The 19,185-nt window shown below is 55.1% G+C and overlaps 1 protein-coding gene and 1 pseudogene across 1 annotated transcript; both read right to left on the bottom strand.

The window, feature by feature from the left end:
• Nucleotides 1-1,384: 1,384 nt before the first annotated feature.
• On the bottom strand, nt 1,385-3,692 carry FNDC5 (fibronectin type III domain containing 5). The gene is made up of 2 exons (NM_001105421.1): nt 3,174-3,692; nt 1,385-2,429 (listed from the first exon to the last, which is right to left on the bottom strand). Exons 1-2 carry the CDS (start codon nt 3,351-3,353, stop codon nt 2,157-2,159), a joined length of 453 nt encoding a protein of 150 aa, NP_001098891.1. The 5' UTR covers nt 3,354-3,692; the 3' UTR covers nt 1,385-2,156.
• A 4,029-nt stretch (nt 3,693-7,721) lies between these two features.
• On the bottom strand, nt 7,722-18,883 carry LOC132343402 (large ribosomal subunit protein eL22-like; annotated as a pseudogene).
• Between the last annotated feature and the right edge of the window lie 302 nt (nt 18,884-19,185).

Raw genomic sequence — 19,185 nt, 5'->3', positions numbered from 1 at the left:
AAGGCCATTAGTGTAATATTAAGGCAACCACTTCCAACTCTCATAGAGGCCTTCCCTATTTTCACCTCTATACTTGATTTACAGTGCTTTTTATTTTTCTCTTTTGGCATGGCTTGCGGGATCTTAGTTCCTTGACCAGGGACTGAACCCAGGTCACAGCAGTGAAAGCTCAGAATCCTAACCATTAGGCAACCAGGGAACTCTAATAGAGTGCTACTTCTTGGTCTGTTTGAGAGATTATCTGTTGATGTCCCCTCCATGGGAGACAAAGCCCACCAACCCCCCTCAACTTCCTTCCCCATCATTCTAGCAGAATTACACCACAATTTGGGGTTAATTCACTATTTTATATTGTTTCAATTATGTGAATACTATCTGTGCCAAGTCTAATAGCACGCCACATAAGCAAAGCTCCCCTTTTGTACAATCCTTTGCTTTTCCTTTCTCTTTCAAGCGTCTGCTTCTCTTTGCATCTATAGGACATATTTTTCCATATGCCTCAACGACCACGGATGCCCTCTCAACCATGGATGTTAATATAACTTTGACATGGTATTTAATTCCTTCAAAAAGACTTCAGTCCACAGCCTCACCATCCTTTCCTTCTCACTCTCTACCTTTTCTCTAGGGTCACAGCTGCACTGAGCCAGACTGAGCTTAATTCATTTCTTACACACGCTATGCCCCAAACACCGTTTCTTTTTTGGCTGCTTGGTGAACTCCTACTCATCCTTCAAAACACAATCCCCATTTACCTCCTCTCTGGGTTTTTCTTGATTTCTACTCCAAGCCCCAGAATGAAGTCCCTGTCCTCTGCTCCCATGCCTGATGCTCTGACCGCACTCATCACGTCAAGTTATAGTTAAATATCGGCCTGGCATCGCCCAGGCTGAGATCCTTACAAGCACCTGACTCTTCTTGGTCCCAGCTGTAGCACTTCTCTCTGGAATGGAGTGGCTGTTCAGTAAATTCTGGTTAGGTTGAGGGGTCTCTGTCCTCAGGGAGCTCACAGACAAGTGGGAAAAGAGAGAGGGAGGAGCCCAACTAACTTAGCTAGGAAGAGCTACATTCAGAGAGGAGCACCACAGTGTGCCATGGGAGCCTGGAAGCAGGAGAAACATTCTAATGCACGGATTGGGAGGCTTCATGCAGGCGGTCTCAGAGCTGTGTCTAGACAGATGAGTGGGATAAGAGGGGGCCCAAGCCTGAGGTGCTCGGACGGAGAGGCTGCTGTAGCCATGGCTGCTTTGAGGGCGAGGGAGGACAAGCACTCACAGAATCCTATTGGGTTGGCCAAAAAGTTCGTTCGGGGTTTTCTATATAACGTTCTGGGAAAAACCAAATGAACCTTTTGGCCGACCCCACCCAGGCAGCTACTGAATTGTTTTTTTTTTTTTTTTGGTGAGGGGTGAGTTACAGAAAGGATCAGATCTGGCCCACCAGAGCAGAACTTAGGTTCCTAAATCCTCCTCTCTCACTGTCTCTAAGCCCCTCGTCCTTCATTTCCATGAGAAAAGGGTCTGGTCAGGGTCCCCCATTTCCCCCTCCCACCAGGTGAAGTGAAGGGGAGCTCGGGGCCCGACTCACCGGCCCACATGAACAGGACCACGACGATGATCAGCACCTCGCCCGTCCGCAGCTGTTGGTTCCTCCCCATCTCCTTCATGGTCACCTCATCTGCGTGGATAGAGATGCTAGGTCACTAGGTCTGGGACTCCCTGCCCCTCCAACAGCCACCCATCGAGGGCCAAGCCCCAATTTAAGTGCTATTTCTCAGTTCAGTCGCTCAGTCGTGTCTGATTCTTTGCAACTCCATGGACTGCAGCACACCAGGCTCCCTGTCCATCACCAACTCCCCAGAGTTTACTCAAACTCATGCCATTGAGTCGGTGATGCCATCCAACCACCTCATCCTCTGTTGTCCCCTTCTCCTCCTGCCTTCAATCTCTCCCGGCATCAGGGCTTATTTCTACTTGTGCCCAAAAAGAGATTCGAGAACATACTGATGGCTACTTAGGGGGCAGTAACTGGACTTAAAGCTGCGAGTTTGAGTCCCATTGTTTGGGGGACCTGAGTGGACCTCCCTCTCTCAGGGGGCCGTCTGACTAGGTGGCAGGGCCCTGAGGAGGGATGGGGGGCGGGTTTTGTGCTTTCTGTCAGCCATGCACCCTTCCAGTCTGGACCACCCCTCCCCACACCCCATCCCGTGCTGATGGTGGCCTGGGCCTGCCTTTGTTCTTCGAGGCCATCTTCTCAGCCTCGCGCGGCGTCTTGAAGAGCACGGGCTCGCTGGCGGGACTCTGACCCTGGATGGATATGGCCTGCACGTGCACGATGTACTCCGTGTCCTCCTCCAGGTCCCAGAGCGCGCACGAGCGGGTGGTGGTGTTCACCTCCTGGATGAAGCGCAGCATCCGCACGTCCTTCTTCTGCCGAGAGCAAAGCCGGGCCCCAGGTTTCAGTGCCCAGGCCACCATGCCACATCTGCCCACCTCTCCAGCAGTGATGAGGCTTCACCCTGGCTACCATGCTAAACCCCCTACAGCCACAATCTGACTCAAGCATCCCATCACCTCTGCAGGTAGGTATCCACCTCTCCATTTTACAGGCCAGGAGATAGGCTCAGAGAGGTTTCAGAAGCTGTCCAAGGACATATATCTTGAGAGAACTGGTGGTGGTGGTTGTTTTGTTTAGTTACTAAATCATGCCCGGCTCTTTGTGACCCCATGGACTGTGGCCCGCCAGGCTCCTCTGTCCATGGGATTTCCCAGACAAGAATACTGGAGTGGGTTGCCATTTCCTTCTCCAGGGGTTCTCCTGACCCAGGGATGGAACCTGAGTCGCCTGCACTGGCAGGTGGATTGTTTACCACTCAGCCACGAGGGAAACCCAAGAGAACTGGTGTGTTAGTTGCTCAGTCGTGTCCAACTCTTTGCGACCCCATGGACTGGAACCAGGTCCTAAACTCACGTCTGTTTACGATCAAAATCCTGCCCCTAATTCCTAGGTTCCAACCATAGATTTCCCTTCTGGGGCCTCTTTTCCCAGCCCCCTATGCAGCTTTCTGCCCATCTCTCTTGCTCCTTGTTCCTCTGTCTTTCTGCTTCCCTCCTCTCCCAACCATCACTTGTATCTGGATGTGTTCTTCCCTCCCAGGGCCCCTTGAGGGTTACCTGCTGAGAGATGGCAAATCCGATGACAACCTCGTCCTCCAAGACATCCCAGCTTACCACCGCAGAGTTGGCCTTGAGGTGCCTGACGGTGACGTTCACTGGGGCCGAGGGGCTGTCTGGGGGTGGGGAGGCATCTGAGTCTGAGCACCCCTGCTGTGAGGTGCAGATCCACCGTCTCATAAGTATGAAAGGCGAACCTGAGGTGGCTATGTGGTGACAAGGAAGAAATCCAGGCCTCTGGTGGGACTGGCACCCGGGGTGGTCTCAGTTTCTTAGGGGCTGAAGAGCCAGGCCTGAGAAGCCCCAGGCTCCTTGAATCCAGGGCAGAGGCCCGTGCTGGCCACAACTGGCCCCACTAGAGTCCAACTAAAATTGATGAGCCTGGGCCAGGGCCAGGGCTCATGGAGGGTCAGTGGGAGGTGGGGAGTGGGGTGGAGGACAGGCACGGAGGACACATAGGTGGCCGGGGTTGCAGGAGCTGAAGGTGAGTCTGGTGAAAGCGGTTAGAAGGCCTCCCAGTCCAGGGCTTTTACTACAAACAGCACTGTCAAGTGAGTGACCTTGAGGGAAGGAGAAAGACCCAGAGGTCGAGAAGAGTCTAGCTGGGCGAGCCCTGGGATGGGACTGAGGCTTGAGAGAGGAAGCCCCAGGATTGTGGAGGGCCAGGCAGGAGAAGCCCAGGGAAGGGCCTTCTCCAGACCCTGCCAACCCCAGGAAGCAGGTGGGGAGGCAGCAGAGGAAGACGGGGTCACTGAGAGCAGAGCCCCTACAGGAGAGTCAAGGGAACAGGGTAGGGCCTTTTGGAAGTGGGGACAGAACAAAGAGGACCAGAGGAAATGAGAGTGAGGGGGATGGTGGGGGTTAGAGAAGCAAGAACCTTCCAAGAGAGGGGCAGCAGAATCACTGAAGCTTCTGTATCCCCCAGGGGCAGGCGCTGAAAGGGGAAGAAAACCTAAGCCTAGAGCCGCCCCCCTTGCCCCGTAGGCATGGGGCCTGGGGACACAAAGCCAGACGTGGAGTCCAAGAGAGACAGAGATACACAGACAGGGGCAGCAGACACTGCACCCAAGAAGAGGCAAGGGGGGACGGGGGACAGACACAGGGCAGGAGCAGGGAGACAGCACTGGGCCAGGGAGGGGGGCAGGAAGGGATACTAGCAAGGCGGCAGCAGCCAGAAGGGACTGGCACAGGGCATCAGGAGAGGCAGAGTGCCCGGGAGGCCAGGCCCCAGGGGGCAACCAGCCTCCAGGCTCGGGGTCCACCCCCCCACCTCCCGGTGCCCTAGGGTGCCAATCCTCTCCCCACTCTCCCCCGCAGGACCCAGGCCACTCCGACCTGCAGAGTTGGCCTGCAAGGCTTTGGGGACAGGGAGAGAGGCCTGAGGTGCGGGGACCGTGTCCTCAGCTGCTCCCTGGGCCACAGAAAGGAGCCAGGGCTCCTGAAGGAAAGGCCTGGGGTCAGGGCAACAGAGGAGGGGGCTGGGGATCCCAAGACCCTAGATCCCAGGGCCAGGGGTGGCGGGAGGGGGTTTGAGAGCTGGAGGTCGGGTCGGGGGTCAAGTAGGCAGGAAAGGGGCTGGAGGTGCGGCAAAGGGGGATCAGTGAGCGGGCCAGACACGGGGTCCCCAGGGAGCCCGGAAGGGACCGGAGGACGCCCACCCGCGCCCCCGCCCGGGGCCCCCTTACCCGCCTGCACCAGCGCGAGGCAGACGCAGCCCAGCCACAGGCGGAGCGCGGCGCGGGGCGGGCCGGGGTGCATGGCGGCGGCTCCGGCCGGCCGGCCCGGGGCGGCGCAGGCGGACGCGGCTCCGGCGCCCGGCGGCCGCTCGCGCTGGCGCTCCGGCCCGCCGCCCGCCCGGTCCGGCCGCCCCGCGCCGCCCCGCGCCGCCTGCATGTCGGCTTCGCGGACAGCGACTCCCGCACGGCGGCGGCGGCGGCGGCGGCGGCGGCGACCGCGTCCACGTCGGGCGCCCAGGGGGGCGGGGCGCCCCCGCTGCGGGGAGAGGCGCGGGGGCGGGGTGAGGGCCGGAGGGCGCCCCCCAGCCACCCCCACCCCGAGGGCCCCGACCCGGCCCGCGCGGCTGCGCCAGCTGGCGCTCCCACCCTCTCGCCTGTGCCCGAGCCCGAGCCGGGCTCTAGGCGCCCCGCCGTGCTGAGTGAGCCCCGGCCTCGCAGCGCCTGTGCCCGCCGCGCGCAGCCCTGACCCGGCCGCCACCGCTGCCCTTTGTCGGCGGGGAGAGGGAGGGCGAGTGCCACGGAGACTCTCCTCTGTGCCCCCTCGCCTGGGGGTCCCCACCCTCAGTCTGCCCCTGCCCCAGAACAAGCAGGCTTTGCAGACTGGGGCAGGAGGGAGCAGCGGGGAGCAATCCCAGTAGGGATGTGGGTGACTCTATAGAGTGCTCAGTAGGTGCTAGGGTGCTCAGTGTTTACCCTGAGGCTGGGAAGAGGGAGAGTGAGGGCCAGGGCCTGAGACCCCAGGCCAGTCCTTCCCCTTCTTGGGCCTCCGTTTTTCTCTCCACAGTGAGCATCCCCGAGGTGCCAGATGCACGAGAGGGCCTGCGGCCCTGTCAGGGCCCGCTCTGCTATCCCCATTTTGCACAGGAGCCAGCAGCTTGGACTTGCCCAAGGATCCACAGCAGAGCCAGGATGGGAATACAGGCCCATCTGACTCCCCATCCTGTGCCTGACTGGACTGTCTCCCCACTTGGGATCCCTGAGATCCTAGAACTGCCTGCGCCAGCTTCTCCCCAGAGAGAGAACAATCTGGAACAATCTCTTCTCAACAGCAGGGATGAGGGAGGAGTTGTTCCAGCAACCCCCGACCCCCGCCCTTCAGGCCCTGGTTGAATGCAGTGAATGAGCTAATGACTCTAAAGGGCAGCCACAGTTCAGAAAGGGCTTGAGTACCCCTCCATCATCACCCTGGGGACATCCATATGCCTACCACTGCCTGCCTCGGCCCACACATCCTTCGGTCTCATCCACTCTTCTGATCTTGGAGTGGCAGAGAAACGCCCTCACGCTGCACCCACCACCCTCTCCCTAATAATGAGAGCATCTCTGGAGCACCAGACTCCTGGGAAAGCCCCCCCACCCCCCACCCTGTGTCACTCTTCACGCTGAGTCCCAGTCAGAGAAACAAGGCTGAGTAGCGAAGAACAGACCAGGGCCTTAGGGCCCCTGACAGGGAGGGACCACCCTTCTCTCTCAATGAGCCCCCTCCCCCATTGTTTGAAATCCCACCATGAGCATCCCTTTGGGTCTTAAAAGCCTTCTGGTCTTCAGAAGCCCCTGGAAGACCTAATTCTTTTTGAAAAGGGGACACCTTGCAAAGTTATCCCACAACACATTCAGGATTCCCCCTGCCTCTGTCTCTCTGAACCTGAGGTTCAGAGAGGAGAAGAGCTTGGTGCAGATTCACAGAGCCAAGTCCAGAGCAGCAATAGAGCCCTCATCTCCTAATGCCCATCCTACAACTCCCTGTACTGCCCCCAAGTCTCTATTTGGTCACCTTGGAAGGGCTGAGATGGGAGGGAGCTCAAGGGTTCTGGCTGAGCACCAGCCCCTCAGTACCCCCAGGCCTGCTCTGCTTGGCTAGCTGACACCCCCGCCCCTCTGTTTACTCAACTACATACCTTATCCTGGGGTGAGCTTCAGCTGGGATCTCCACCTGTTTGGGATAGGAGCCGGGAACCAGAGCGCCTCGCCCTTCCTCTCCTTTCCCTCTTCTCTCTCTTTTTTCTCTCTCTCCCCTTTCTTCTTTCTCTTTCTCTCTCCCTGGCAGCTGCTTTCAGCCCAACCCCGCCCAGCCCCGCCCCACCAGCTGCAGCTTGGCCCCTTAGGGACCCTCCTCACCCACCAGGCAGGAAAAGAAAACCCGGGGCCTGCAGGAGCAACTGGAGTCTCCTCAGGCCTCATCGCAGGAGCCAGCAGGAAGGAGAGGGGTCAGTTAGAGGTCACAGAGTCCACGCCTGTCCCTGCTGGGGACAAGAGGAGGGAGGGACGGGGTCCTGGTGGGGTCCGGAGTCCAGTCCAGCGAAGGGGAAAAGGGAGTCTCCGCGCCACCTGCTGGCCGCGTCGGGTATAACCCCAGGTAGATGTAGGGCATTGGGAGGCGGGAGATGGCTGTGTTTGAGGGTTTGAGAAGACGGGGAAGCGTGGCTGGAGGATGGACCGGGCATGAAAGACAGGATTTGAAGAATTGTGGCTGCGGGCATGCTGCCTTCCCGGGTTCCATGATGCGTGGGGTGCTTGGGCATTACCTCAGTTCTGGGGAAAGTCCTGATGCCTGAAGCGTGGCAACCAGTGGAAGCTGGGTCTGGGGTGGGAAGAGCTGGGAGGATTTAGAAGCCCCCTGGGTGATCTTGGGAGAGAGCTGTCAGGGCTAGTTCCTTTATGTGCACCATACACTATCTCTTAGCACAGGGCTAAGAGCATCAGACAATCAATAAGGGTGTGTTGCATGTAAAAACTTGTTCTTCTATCATTTATTTATTGAGACTTATGTCCCAGGCTCTGTGCAACATTCTGGAAATACAGCAGTGGAAGAATGAATGAATGCATGAATGGGGATGTGGGTGGGAGGGGGAGAGGGGTGTACCTCTGTCCCCCAAAACTGCACAGATCTCCATTTGGAGGAGGACTCCACAGAAACCTCCTGGGGGGCTGACTGATCACTTACACATTGGCACACCTGGTGAGGTCATGAGCACTTGGATCTTCCTGAGTGTCGAGTTCTCCAGCGTTCCAGTGCCTAACCCAGGCTGCAGACGTTTAGGATGGAAAGTCTCCTCTTTGCCACCTAGAATGGTCATGGCCCTGTCTAAGGTGCCTCATGGGTACACACACTTCAAATCACAGGAAGAATTAGGAGAAGGACAGGAGATTGCTTTGAGGGTAATCAAGCACCTACCCAGAACTTGGCTTTTTGTCCATCTTATTTATTTATTTTGGTTCCTGAGTTTTATTCAAGAACCCATACAAAATATTCCAGATAACTGAGTTTGGAGGGCTTTAAAATTGTATCTATTTATTTATGGCTGTGCTGGGTCTTTGTTGCTGCGTGGGCTTTTCTCTAGATGTGGTGCGTGGGGGCTACTCTCTGGTTGCTGCGTGGACTTCTCATTGAGGTGCCTTCTTTTGTTGCATGGGCTGCTTTTGGAGCATGGGCTCTAGGTGCATGGGCTTCAGTAGTTGCTCCGAGGCATGTGAGACCTTCTGGGACCAGGGGTTGAACTCATATCCCCTGCATTGGAAGGTGGATTCTTTACCACTGAGCCACCAAGAAAGCCCCTCCCCCCAAGATAACTGAGTTTTCATCCTCCTCTTCCTCCTTTTCTTCATCTTGGTTAATCTGGAAGTAGTTCAATTGGTAACTTTCTTTGCTGTTAGCAACTCCATGCAACCAATCACATGGATTATTCTTCTACAAATATTTTTTTGGTGAGATATTTCAAATACCTTTGGAAAAAGGCACCACAGAAGTTGCAGTAATTTTGCTTACTCTTCTTTTGATTGTCACTGCCCCTTCCCCAAGATTCCCAGTTTTTCCTTTCACTTTGTCTCTTGAAGTAACTGCTCAAAACTGGCAGCATCCATGAGTCCGTCTTCTCAGGATGGGTACAGTCAAGAGGAAACTTCAGGACCTGCTTCTTTTTTTCTTGCCCACCTTCACCACAAGCTTTTTCACAGGCACCATGGTGGCCGCAGAGGCAGAAAGGCTGTCCATGTTACTTTGAGTCTTAGACTGATAAGTGTTATTAGCTGCTGTTCCAGATCAGGAAATTGAGGCTCAGAGAGGTGTGAGGACTCACTCTGGGTTGCACAGCCAGTAAATTATGGAGCCATGGCTCAAATTCAGTGATATGGCTTCCAGTTCAGGGCTTGATCTGGTCTGCCTATATCCTTCCTTCAGCTCTGGGGGCTCCTCAAGGGTCCTGGGCCCAGGTCCCACCAGCGAATATACATTTTCATTCCCTAGAGGGCTTGGGGAGGCTGGTTGCTCACAGAGGCAGTTGCTAAGCTAAGTATGCCAAGACCATACTGGGAAAGGGACCCCCCACTGACCCAACAGTTTCTATGTGCCGGTGCATTACACACACTCTAGAAGCTTCTCCTGAGTCCTCACCACCCTGAGACGTTGGGAATGTTATACTCATTTACGGATGTAGAAACTGAGTCTTAAAGAGAGGAGGTAGCTTGCCATGGGTCATACAGCTGGGAGACAATGGTCTGGCCTGTCTAATTACCCAAAGTCCCCATCGCAGCAATGATGAGGCCAACCCAGCTTAATGTTTCTTGAATGTTTGCACCAGGACAGCCTGGGGCTGGGTGCCAAAGACATCGTGATGAACCAGATTGGTCCAAGTTCTTGAGGAACTCCTTAAAGAGACAGACACTCTTAAAAGCCAAAGGACTGCCTTCTGGGCCAAGAGGGACCACAGATCTATAGGAGCCAGGAGAGAGTACTAACGTAAAAGGATGGGATTCCCTGGTGGTCCAGTGGTTAGGACTCAGTGCTTCCATCACAAGAGGTATGGGTTCGATCCCCGGTTGGGAAACTAAGATCCCACAGCCTCACAGCAAAGCCAAAAACAAATAAAACTTAAAAGGAAAGCAGGGAGGGCATCTTAATTAGTACTGACAGTCAGGTGGGAATTAGTCAAATGAGGGGAAAGAGGCAGAGGGGAAAAAGGAAACATTGGCCCTGAGGCCATAGCGTCTACGTGGAGGGGAAACACGGAGGCAGAGTAGGGCAGCAGGGAGGGGTCGCTATAAGCTCTGGGCTGTGACAGTGGGAGCAGGAAAAACAGGATTGGTGTGAAAGACTGCTCTGAGCTTGCAAGAGAAGTCGGGGCTGGGGAGGGCTTTCTGCATTCAACAAGCATATATTGTGCACCTATTAAGTGCCAGGTTCCTTGCTAGGTCCTGAGGACATAGCTGTGAAGGGGATGACAACGTCCCTGCCCCCATGAATCTCATGTTCCAGTGGGAGAGACAGGCAATAAACAAGTGAGATAATGACTTAAGAGTCCTTTAGACTCTCAGCAAGGAGATCAAACCAGTCAATCCTTAAGAAAATCAACCCTGAATATTCATTGGAAGGACTGATACTGAAGCTGAAGCTCCAATACTTTGACCATCTGATTGACAAACCGACTCAATGGAAAAGACCCTGATGCTGGGAAAGATTGAAGGCAGGAAGGGGACAACAGAGGATGAGATGGTTGGATGGCATCACCAACTCGATGGTCATGAGTTTGAGCAAGCTCCAGGAGTTGATGATGGACAGGGAAGCCTGGCGTGCTGCAGTCCTTGGGGTCGCAGAGAGTCGGACACGACTTGGCGACTGAACGACAATACCAGTGACTAACTAAAATACCTTCAGAGACTCACACGGCTGTAGCAAAAATGGGGGAACATGATTTAGAGTGGGAAAATGGGTGGGGAAATGTTGCAAAGTGTGGTCTGAGACTGTGACATCTGAGCTAAGAAGGAAAAAGCAGGCAGGTACAACAGACATGACAGGTTTGGCACCATCAGAAAACTCACAGAAGCCAACGGGACTGGGGCTTCGTGAGGAGGAAGGGGGACATGCAGGTGGCTAGAAGCAGTAGCACAGGGACCAGGGGTGTGGAACAGAGCTTAGATTTATCCTGCCTGCAGTGGAAAGCTTCTAGAAGAAATGTGATGTGATCTGATTGACATTTTTAAAGTGTTACTTTCTCATGTGACGCACAGGTCCTCGCCCTGCTGAACATTCAGGTCTCTGCCTGACAGACGGTGCGAGGACCAAATCACCGTGGGATGGTGATTTTTAAATCGTCTGGTACTGCTTTGCCTTAGATTTGGATGAGGCCATGTAGTGGTTGGACTTCCCTGATGGCTCAGCGGGTAAAGAATTCCCCTGCAATGTAGGAGACACAGGAGACGCGAGTCTGATCCCTGAGTCAGGAAGATCCCCTGGAGGAGGGCATGGCAACCCACTCTAGCATGATTGCCTGGGAAATCCCACAGATAGAGGAGCCTGGCAGACAACAGTCCAAAAGTTCGTAAAGAATCAGACATAGTGACTAAGCGTGTGCGCACACGCGCGCACGCGCACACACACACACACACACACATGCAGTAGTGGGTACGGCAGCAAGCTTTGATGTTGGAGCTCTGAGTCTTCATCCTGGCTGGGCCCCTGGCTAACTCTGTAGCTTTCAGGGGGTATTTAAGGGGGTATTTAACCTGAGCCTGTCCTTTAAGATAGGAGAGTGGTGCTTCCCTCCGGGTCCCTGCATGAGGAAGGCACGAGGCATGCCGACAGCAGGCATAGCAGGGCTTGTCTCTGGTTGGGTTGTAAATCCTAGAAGGCAGGACCAAGACAGTGTTCCTCATGGTCACGCTGGGATGGAGCAGAAGCTCATGTGTGCGTCTGAAACCACCTTCCTCGGTGGCCCCCGGGAGGTTTACCTTAATTATCATTGTTCTTTCAGCTGTGGGTCCTGCTCATGGCTCCGGAGAGGTAGGTCCCGGGGCTTCCACCAATCACCCACTCCTGGGAGTTCTTCATAAGCCCCACTTACTGCTTTTAAAATTGTGTGACCAGCTCACCCACGTAGGAAATGATCCTGAAGTCCACCATCATACAGTCACTGCCCTGTGAGGAAGCAGGGAAGCTGTTGCAGTCGCCAAGCCATCATGATGGGTCTCAGATGGGTCTTGGCAAGGGACAAGGAGAGGAGCTGATGGAGGATTTGGGGACACTCCTTGTAGGAGAAGCTGATGGATGCGATCTGATGAGTGAGGAGAGAGGAGATGGAGAGGGAACGGGACAGGGGGCAGCTTGTCAAAGTCTGGATTCTAAGCCGAAACATCTGGCTGGGTGTTGCTGGGCCAGTTACTCTGCCGCTCTGAGCCTCAAATGCCTCCTCTTGAAAAGAAAGGTAATATCCACACCGCAGAACAGTGGAAGAGATAGTGGGGGGTGGGGAGAAGAGATAAAGAAGAGGGAAGACCGGGTTGAGCGGGGAGGGACAAGGGGGAAAAGGGAGGAGTTGGAGGAGAAGTCTGAGTGAAGGCCTTCGAATTGGGTAAAAGAGACCTCTTCTTTTAAAAAGATTTCTTCAGTTCTTCAGAGTCCACAAAGGAACTGACTCCCATCTGACAGTGCTCAGAGAGGTTGAGAATCTTGCCCAGCGTCACACAGCCAGTCAGTATCATCTTCGTGCCTTAAATTACCTCAAACCCTGGATCCCAGATTTGCCTTTGGAGACAGATTCTCAGCTTACAAGCCACAGTCACTGAAATCCCCGAGGACTAGTGGGGCTGGAGGCTCTGTTTTAGGGGTTCCAGATGTGGCAGGGGGTGGGAAGCAAAGGCTGCAGGAATAAAACTCCTTCCCCGTCAGGGAGGGGTGGAAGGGTGAGAGCCTGAGAATAAGATAGCTCTCAGCCCCCTGACTGGCTGGGTGACCTCAGGTATCACCATCTAAAGTGAGGATCTAGGTTCAAGAGCCCACTCACCTCCCACATCTCAGGGTCTCCCTCAGCCTGGAAAAAAAAAAAAAAAAAGCGACTCTGCAGAAGTAGGGCATGGCCAGCAGAGGGTGCCAGCCAGGGCCACAGGGAAGCCAGTGCTGGCCCAGAATAGGAATAGCTCTGGGGACCCAGAGCCCCAGCTGGGAAGGCCGCCCTGCCTCCTGCTTTGCTCCTCTGCCCGGGTGCCAAGAGGCCAGCTCGCAGACTCCAGCCAAGCAGAACCTGAACCTTGCTGTCGTACCTCTCTGAGGAACCTCAGTTTCCTCCTTTGTAAATGGGCCTAATAATAGTGCCTGCCTCACAGGATTCAGTGATGATCAACCACATAAGGGCTGAATACACAGGAGCTGCTATTTTTATTAACAGTGGTGGCAGTCTTACTGTACCTTAAAGTGACTGACACAAAGGGTATCCAGTCATTGGTGCTATGACGACAGTGACGATGAGAATGATGCTGTCCCTGAATTTCCTAACCAGGGAGCATCCGGTGCCTATCAACCTGGGATGCCTCCAGTGACAGGGAGCTCACTCCCTCCCCAGCAGCCTGTTCTCACGGTCACATCATCGTTTTGCTGAAAGCTGCCTCCTGGAAGACAGCTCACCTGCCAGCTCCCTATCAGGATGACCCGGCTGGCTTAGCCTCTGGCCTCAGGCCCCCTTGTTTCCCCAAGTTCTGCCTGAGAGGCTCAAGAGGTTGGGGAACCAGGACGCTGGCAGCTGGATTCTTGCCTCCTCAGGAAGGGCAGGGAGCCGACAAGTGAACCCAGGTGGCTTTGCCAGCAGGAGATTCCCGGTGGGTCTTGCTCCGGCTGTTCAGTATTCTTTTCTACTGACTGGGAGAAATCAGTAGAAGGCAAATCCTTGCCATCCTTTGGGCCTCCCTTCACTCCATGGCTGGAGGCTGGAATGGGAATTCAGAGCTGTAAGTTCAGGAAGCCTGGCATCCCAGGTGGGAGGCCTCAGCTCCGGTCCCACCTGCTGCCAGGCACCCCATCTGTGTTTGTGGGTCCCAGTGTGAGTGCTCTTGGGTCTGGCACCAAGGGATCTGGTGGTGAGAGCAGGAGCCAAATAGTCCTGGGCTAAATCTTGGCTACTGTGTGACCTCAGGCAAATCACTTTCCTGTTCTGAGCCTGTTTTCTCACCAGGCACCTCTCAGAGTGGTGCTGTGGGGAGTATAGGAGCTGTTACATGTGAAAAGGAAAACGCAGTACTGGGCGCATAGTAAATAGTGTAAGTGAGTGAAAGTTGCTCAGTCATGCCTGACTCTTTGCAGCCCCATGGACTGTAGCCTGCCAGGCTCCGCTGTCCATGGAATTCTCCAGGCAAGATTACTAGAGTGGGTTGCCATTTCCTGATCCAAGGGATCTTCCCGAAATATCATTACAAAGTGGAAATGCTTCATTTCTCCAAGTCCCTCCCTGAGCCTGAGTGGGTCAGGGTGGCCGTGAGAGTGGATCATGTCTGGCAGGGTGGTGTCCTGACCCACTTCTCGGCTAGCGGGCACATGGTTCGTGTAACTTAATGTGCAGGGGGTGTGGGCATGCACACACGTGCACTGGGTGTGCAAGCATATGCAAGGATGTGCATGGGTATGCGTGCATGTGCATCAGGCTCTCCATCCCAGGGGTTCCCAGGGCACATGCGTACCTGCGGGCACCCGTACAGTACCCCTGCACTGATTCGGGAGGCCCCTCTGTGAGCTGTTACCATGGAAACAAAGAGGCAATCCCCAGCCTCGGGAAGAGCCTAAGATACCAGAAATGAGAGCTGACCCTGTCTTCCCAGAAAGACAGAGCCAAAGCATGATGCCCTTGGGATTTGGCAACCTCAGCCTCCGGGGGCTGGTTGGCTTCTGGGACTCTGCATTCTTTTGAACCCTCTAGAAGCTCTCACTTCTCCACAGCATTCCAGTCCCCCACAGCATCCCAGCCTTCTGGAAAGAGCTCAGGAAACAGAGCTGAGTCCCATCCTGGATGTGGCTCTACCCCTGTGCCCAGGCTCAGGCAGGGAACGTGGTCTCTTTGTTTCCTCTTCCATAAAATAGGAATAATCACACATGCCAGCAGAAGCCTTGAGCTGGGATGTTACCTTTTCTCTTGCTGGGGGCCCTGGGCTGTATGAATGTACACCGCAGAGCCCTGGATGCCACAGAGCAGCCTCCTTCATGTATACAACCCTCCCAGGGTCTCGTGGGCTCCTCCCAGCAACTCTGGGATGGAGGCTGTTCCCAGAAGTGGAACTGGGGCTCCAGGAAGACACCGCTGGCCAGGGGTGGGGTCAGGTCTGCTGTCCCCATGACCCCCAGAAGGAGAGTCACTGGCCATGAGTATTGGGTGCAGCTTTCAGCTTGGGCAACCCCTGGGGCAGAGCTGGGCTGCCAGAAGGCTTCTGGAAGGCAGGTCCCAGTGGAAGAACCATCTTTTAAAAATCTTGACTCTAATTTTAACTCAAATCTCAAGTGTCCTATCTGCAGGTTTTAATACATCCAGGCAGAATTGCTTCTGAAGTCACAAGTGGACACTCAGCCTCCTGCCCTTCGTTCCACTTTCAAGAGTGACATTCCATTTGCTGTGAACCCAGGAACAATTTTCAGATAGTCAGAGATGGACCGGGAGGGGCAAACCTGCCAGAAATGAAAATGCCTGAGAAAGATCTGAGTGCTTCTCTGTCAGGAAAGCTGTTGCAGAAGGGGTCACTTATGACTTGGGGAGGGGACAAAAGGGTGCACCTGGAGAGGTGACCTCGGGTAAGGCACCGTCCCTCCTTGGCAGAGCTGGAAGGCTTTCCACCTAAGAGGTGCTTACACCAGCAGAGGGATTATTGTGCAGGCAAGTGTTGGCTGGGGCCTGACCCCAAGGTCACTGCTTCACCTCTAACCCCACCTCTAACTAGGTTAAACTCACATGCAGGATATGGGGGTCAGGGAGCCCCTTTTCCCCTGCCTTGGCTCTAGATCCCTTTTCTAGGTGTTAGGGCGATCCTGACCGTCTGGTAGAGGAGGAGCTGGCTGGTGGGGAGCTGTAAAAGGAAGGTGAAGAAGAAGAGCCAAGACAGGGGTCTCGGCCTGAAATGTCCACCTACTCTGGTGGGCGGTGGGAAGCCATGGAAGATTATTAAACAGAGAGGAAGGGGATTAGATTTAGAGAAACCGAAGGCACGAAGTGTAAGAGAGCCAGAGCCAGCGTACAGGGCCAATCTGACGAGGGTGTTGGGCAGAGGAGGTGGCAAGGAGAGAGGAGGGCAGGTCTGAGAGATGTCCCTAGTAGACAGGCTGACTTGGGAAGGAATCAGGTGTGGGAGTTAAGAGCAGGAAGGGGTCCTGGTGTGGTGATGGAGGGGGACCCAGGCACAGGGCAGGCTGGGGTGGGAGGTGATGAACTGGATACTGGCTGGCTTGAGTCTGAGGTGTGTCTGTGGGTTTCTGGGAGCAAGTCCAGAAAGCAGCTGGAAATGCAGGTTTTACAAAAAAGGAGCCAGAGGGTCAGAAGAGTTGTTTTTGTTCAACTTATCAAGGCTGGGAAGGGGCCACTTCAAGATCTGAGCCTGGGTCTATTGCCCTCCTTCATAGTTAGGGTATGTCCCTTGTATGTCCCTTCATAGTGAGGGCCCAGCAGACACGCAGCCCCTTCCCTTTCCCTGGGGGTCCTGGATTTTGGGCTTGGTAGAGAGATCAGCCTTATCCATGAGGAGCCTCTGTTTCAGAGGCCGGCAGCCTCAGGGGCTCTGCCTGCTGCTCTGGGGAGGGACCGTCTACAACCAGCCCCAGCCTTCCTGATCATCTGTCAGTGGGGAGGCCCTGTTAGCAGCCTGGAGGCCGCCTGTGTCAGGCTCAGTGCCCTGAACTTTACAGGCTCCGTCTCATTCAATCCTCATAGGCCCCTTCCAGGGAAGGGCTAATATTATTGTTTCCATCTTACAGATGAAGAAACCCGTCAGACCCGTGGCAGATTCATGTGATGTATGGCAAAACCCACAGTATTGTAAAGTAATTATCCTCCAATTAAAATAAATTAATTAATTAAAAAAAATCTGCCAGAGGTGAAGGGCCTTGCCCCGCTCCACCGTGGGGGTGGGTGGTGGGATAAGGTTTGGCCCTGCTCCATGGGAACTGAGCCCTACCTGTAAAGTGAGGCTGGCTCAAGAGCCTCCTGCCCCGCCACAATCCCCTACGCCCACCACTGACTTCAGGTCTGCGTTGCAGGACTTCCCCATCACCCCCACCCTCTCTGCTTTCTGTTCCTCTCAGCCCAGCTCGCCCAGCTCCCTGGGAACAGCCAGGCCACCCCATCCCCCTCCCGGGCTGTGCTCCTGGCAGCTCTGCCACCCTGGGCTCTGGTCCGGGGGTGGTCCCCGGCAGTGAGGCGGGCAGGCAGAAGCTGAGATCAGATGGGCTAAGATGCAAGGTATCCAGAGACCACCTGCCCCCCCAGGCTCCCACCTTGAGGTCTACCGTGCTCCAGACTGGGGTGGGCAGGGCCCTTTGGAAAGGGGTGGCTTGAGGTTTTAATCACTTTATCAATGTTTGTTTGTGTAATTCAGCCCTTGAGATGCTTTTCCCTCCATCTGTCCCCACCATCTGCTCCCATCAGGATTTTCCAAACCATTTGGGACCCAAGAGGAGAGGGTGGGGGCTGTGCCTCTGAGGGGGGCTAGGGAGGGGCTCCCTCCACCTGCCTCACTAAGAGGTTCCAGAGAGGGACCTGGGCCCCTGAATCACGTGGAACTGGGTTCAAACTCTGGCTTTGTCACTTTCTTGCTCTTTTACCTCAGGCGGGTGACTTCACTTGTCCTAGCCTCAGTCTTCACATCTGTAAAATGGCAGTCACATTACTGACTCCTCAGCGTTAATTTGGATCAATGTTAGCCACTCAGTCATGTCCAACTCTTTGTGATCCCAGGGACTGTTAGCCCACCGGGCTCTTCTGTCCATAGAATTCTCCAGACAAGGATACTGGGGTGGGTAGCCATTCCCTTCTCCAGGGGATCTTCCTGACCCAGGGATTGAACCGCTGTCTCCTGCATTGCAGGCAGATTCTTTACCATCTGAGCCGCCAGGGAAACCCATTTGGATCAAAGGAGGTGACATATGCAAAGCACTCTGCATACAGTAGGTGCTCAAGAGATATGAGGTCCCCTTTTCATTCATCCCTCACTTAATTCTCTCAATGACTCCCTCCTGCATTGTCCGCTCTTCTGGATGCCTCAGTCTGGGATAGAAGGGGGCTGAGTATCATCAGCAAGGACACCCCTCACCTCCACCCCTGCCAAAGGCTTTCGTGGAACCCTTCCAATCCACAGGGTTCCAGGGTTTCTGGAGCCTCATCTGTGTTAAGCTCATGTCCAGAATCACCCACCCCCAACCCCCAGGAGCCAGTGAGGCAATAAGTGAAGCCGGTCTTGTTTGTACTCTGGTTAGGGTTTTTGATAGATGTCAACGTACGCAGGTCACTTCACCTTTCTGCTCACAAAGGGGAAGAGACTTGCTCCACGGCATCCGAAGTGAGGGACCCAGGCCTTCTGAAAGCTGCCCCTCTGCCCTCCTTTTCCAGACTATATCTTGGGGCACTCGGTCCTGGGCCAGTGGCCTTGGTGGACAGTGTGGGGAATCCCAAGTCTTCCCTTTGGCTCAGGCATCTCCCAGTACTTCTCAGGACTCCAGGAGGGGAGAGGTGGCTAATGGGAAGCAATCAGCAGAGCCTACTAGAGCTCAAACTGCCCTCTCCCCCTACCATCCACCCTACTCATTTGAGGTACTGGAAAGTCAGAGGGATGTGGGGTACCTGAGGTGAGGAAAAGACATAGCCTTGTCTTCAGAAGCCCCATCTATTCGGGAGTCAGGCTGCAGACTGGAGGTCCTGAGGGCAGGACGTCAGAGTCAACTGCACAGATAAGAAAAACAGTGGGTGGGGGAAGTAGGCTCCCAAGAGGCTGAACCGAAAAGTCAGCCCACAGGAGGTGAAGCTGGGGTGGGGGAGTGGGAGGAAGCAGAGTGGCAGGGCAGCCGCTGGTGAGGGAAAACTGAGACCCCACTGGAAAGGAGGATCCAGACCTGGCTGGGAAGATTCTCAGGGTTCAGGCAGGGGAGAGGGGAAAGAGGAGGAAAGAGAGGAGGAGCCAAGGGCAGGTTCCTCTCCCAGCCCAAAGCAGAGCCAGGATTCCAGACCGGGTGGGGAGAGGGGTGGGAGCTTGTCACTCAAGGATCCTGAGTGGCAAGCCTCTCCCCACCCCCACGTCCTCATGCAGGAGGCATCTGGGAACCACCCACGCATGTCTGGCACCTCCATGGGGGTCCCAACACCAGAGCCAAGGCACACAGAGGAGGAGCTGATGTTTTGAAGGGCCCAGCTGCCCCCAACCCCCACAGCCTGGCTCCCCAGCTCCTCCAGTTGAGAGGTTGAGACTCTGTTCATTCATCCTCCAGGAGACACCACGGCTAGACTTGGATGACCCGAGAGGCTTGGTCTGAGCCCTGGGGAGCCAGAAAG

Source organism: Bos taurus, chromosome 2, assembly GCF_002263795.3.
Source record: "Bos taurus isolate L1 Dominette 01449 registration number 42190680 breed Hereford chromosome 2, ARS-UCD2.0, whole genome shotgun sequence".
Classification (NCBI taxonomy): Eukaryota; Metazoa; Chordata; class Mammalia; order Artiodactyla; family Bovidae; genus Bos; species Bos taurus.
The sequence above is the reverse complement of the archived record's forward strand: the minus strand, read 5'-3'. Positions and strand labels throughout refer to the sequence as shown.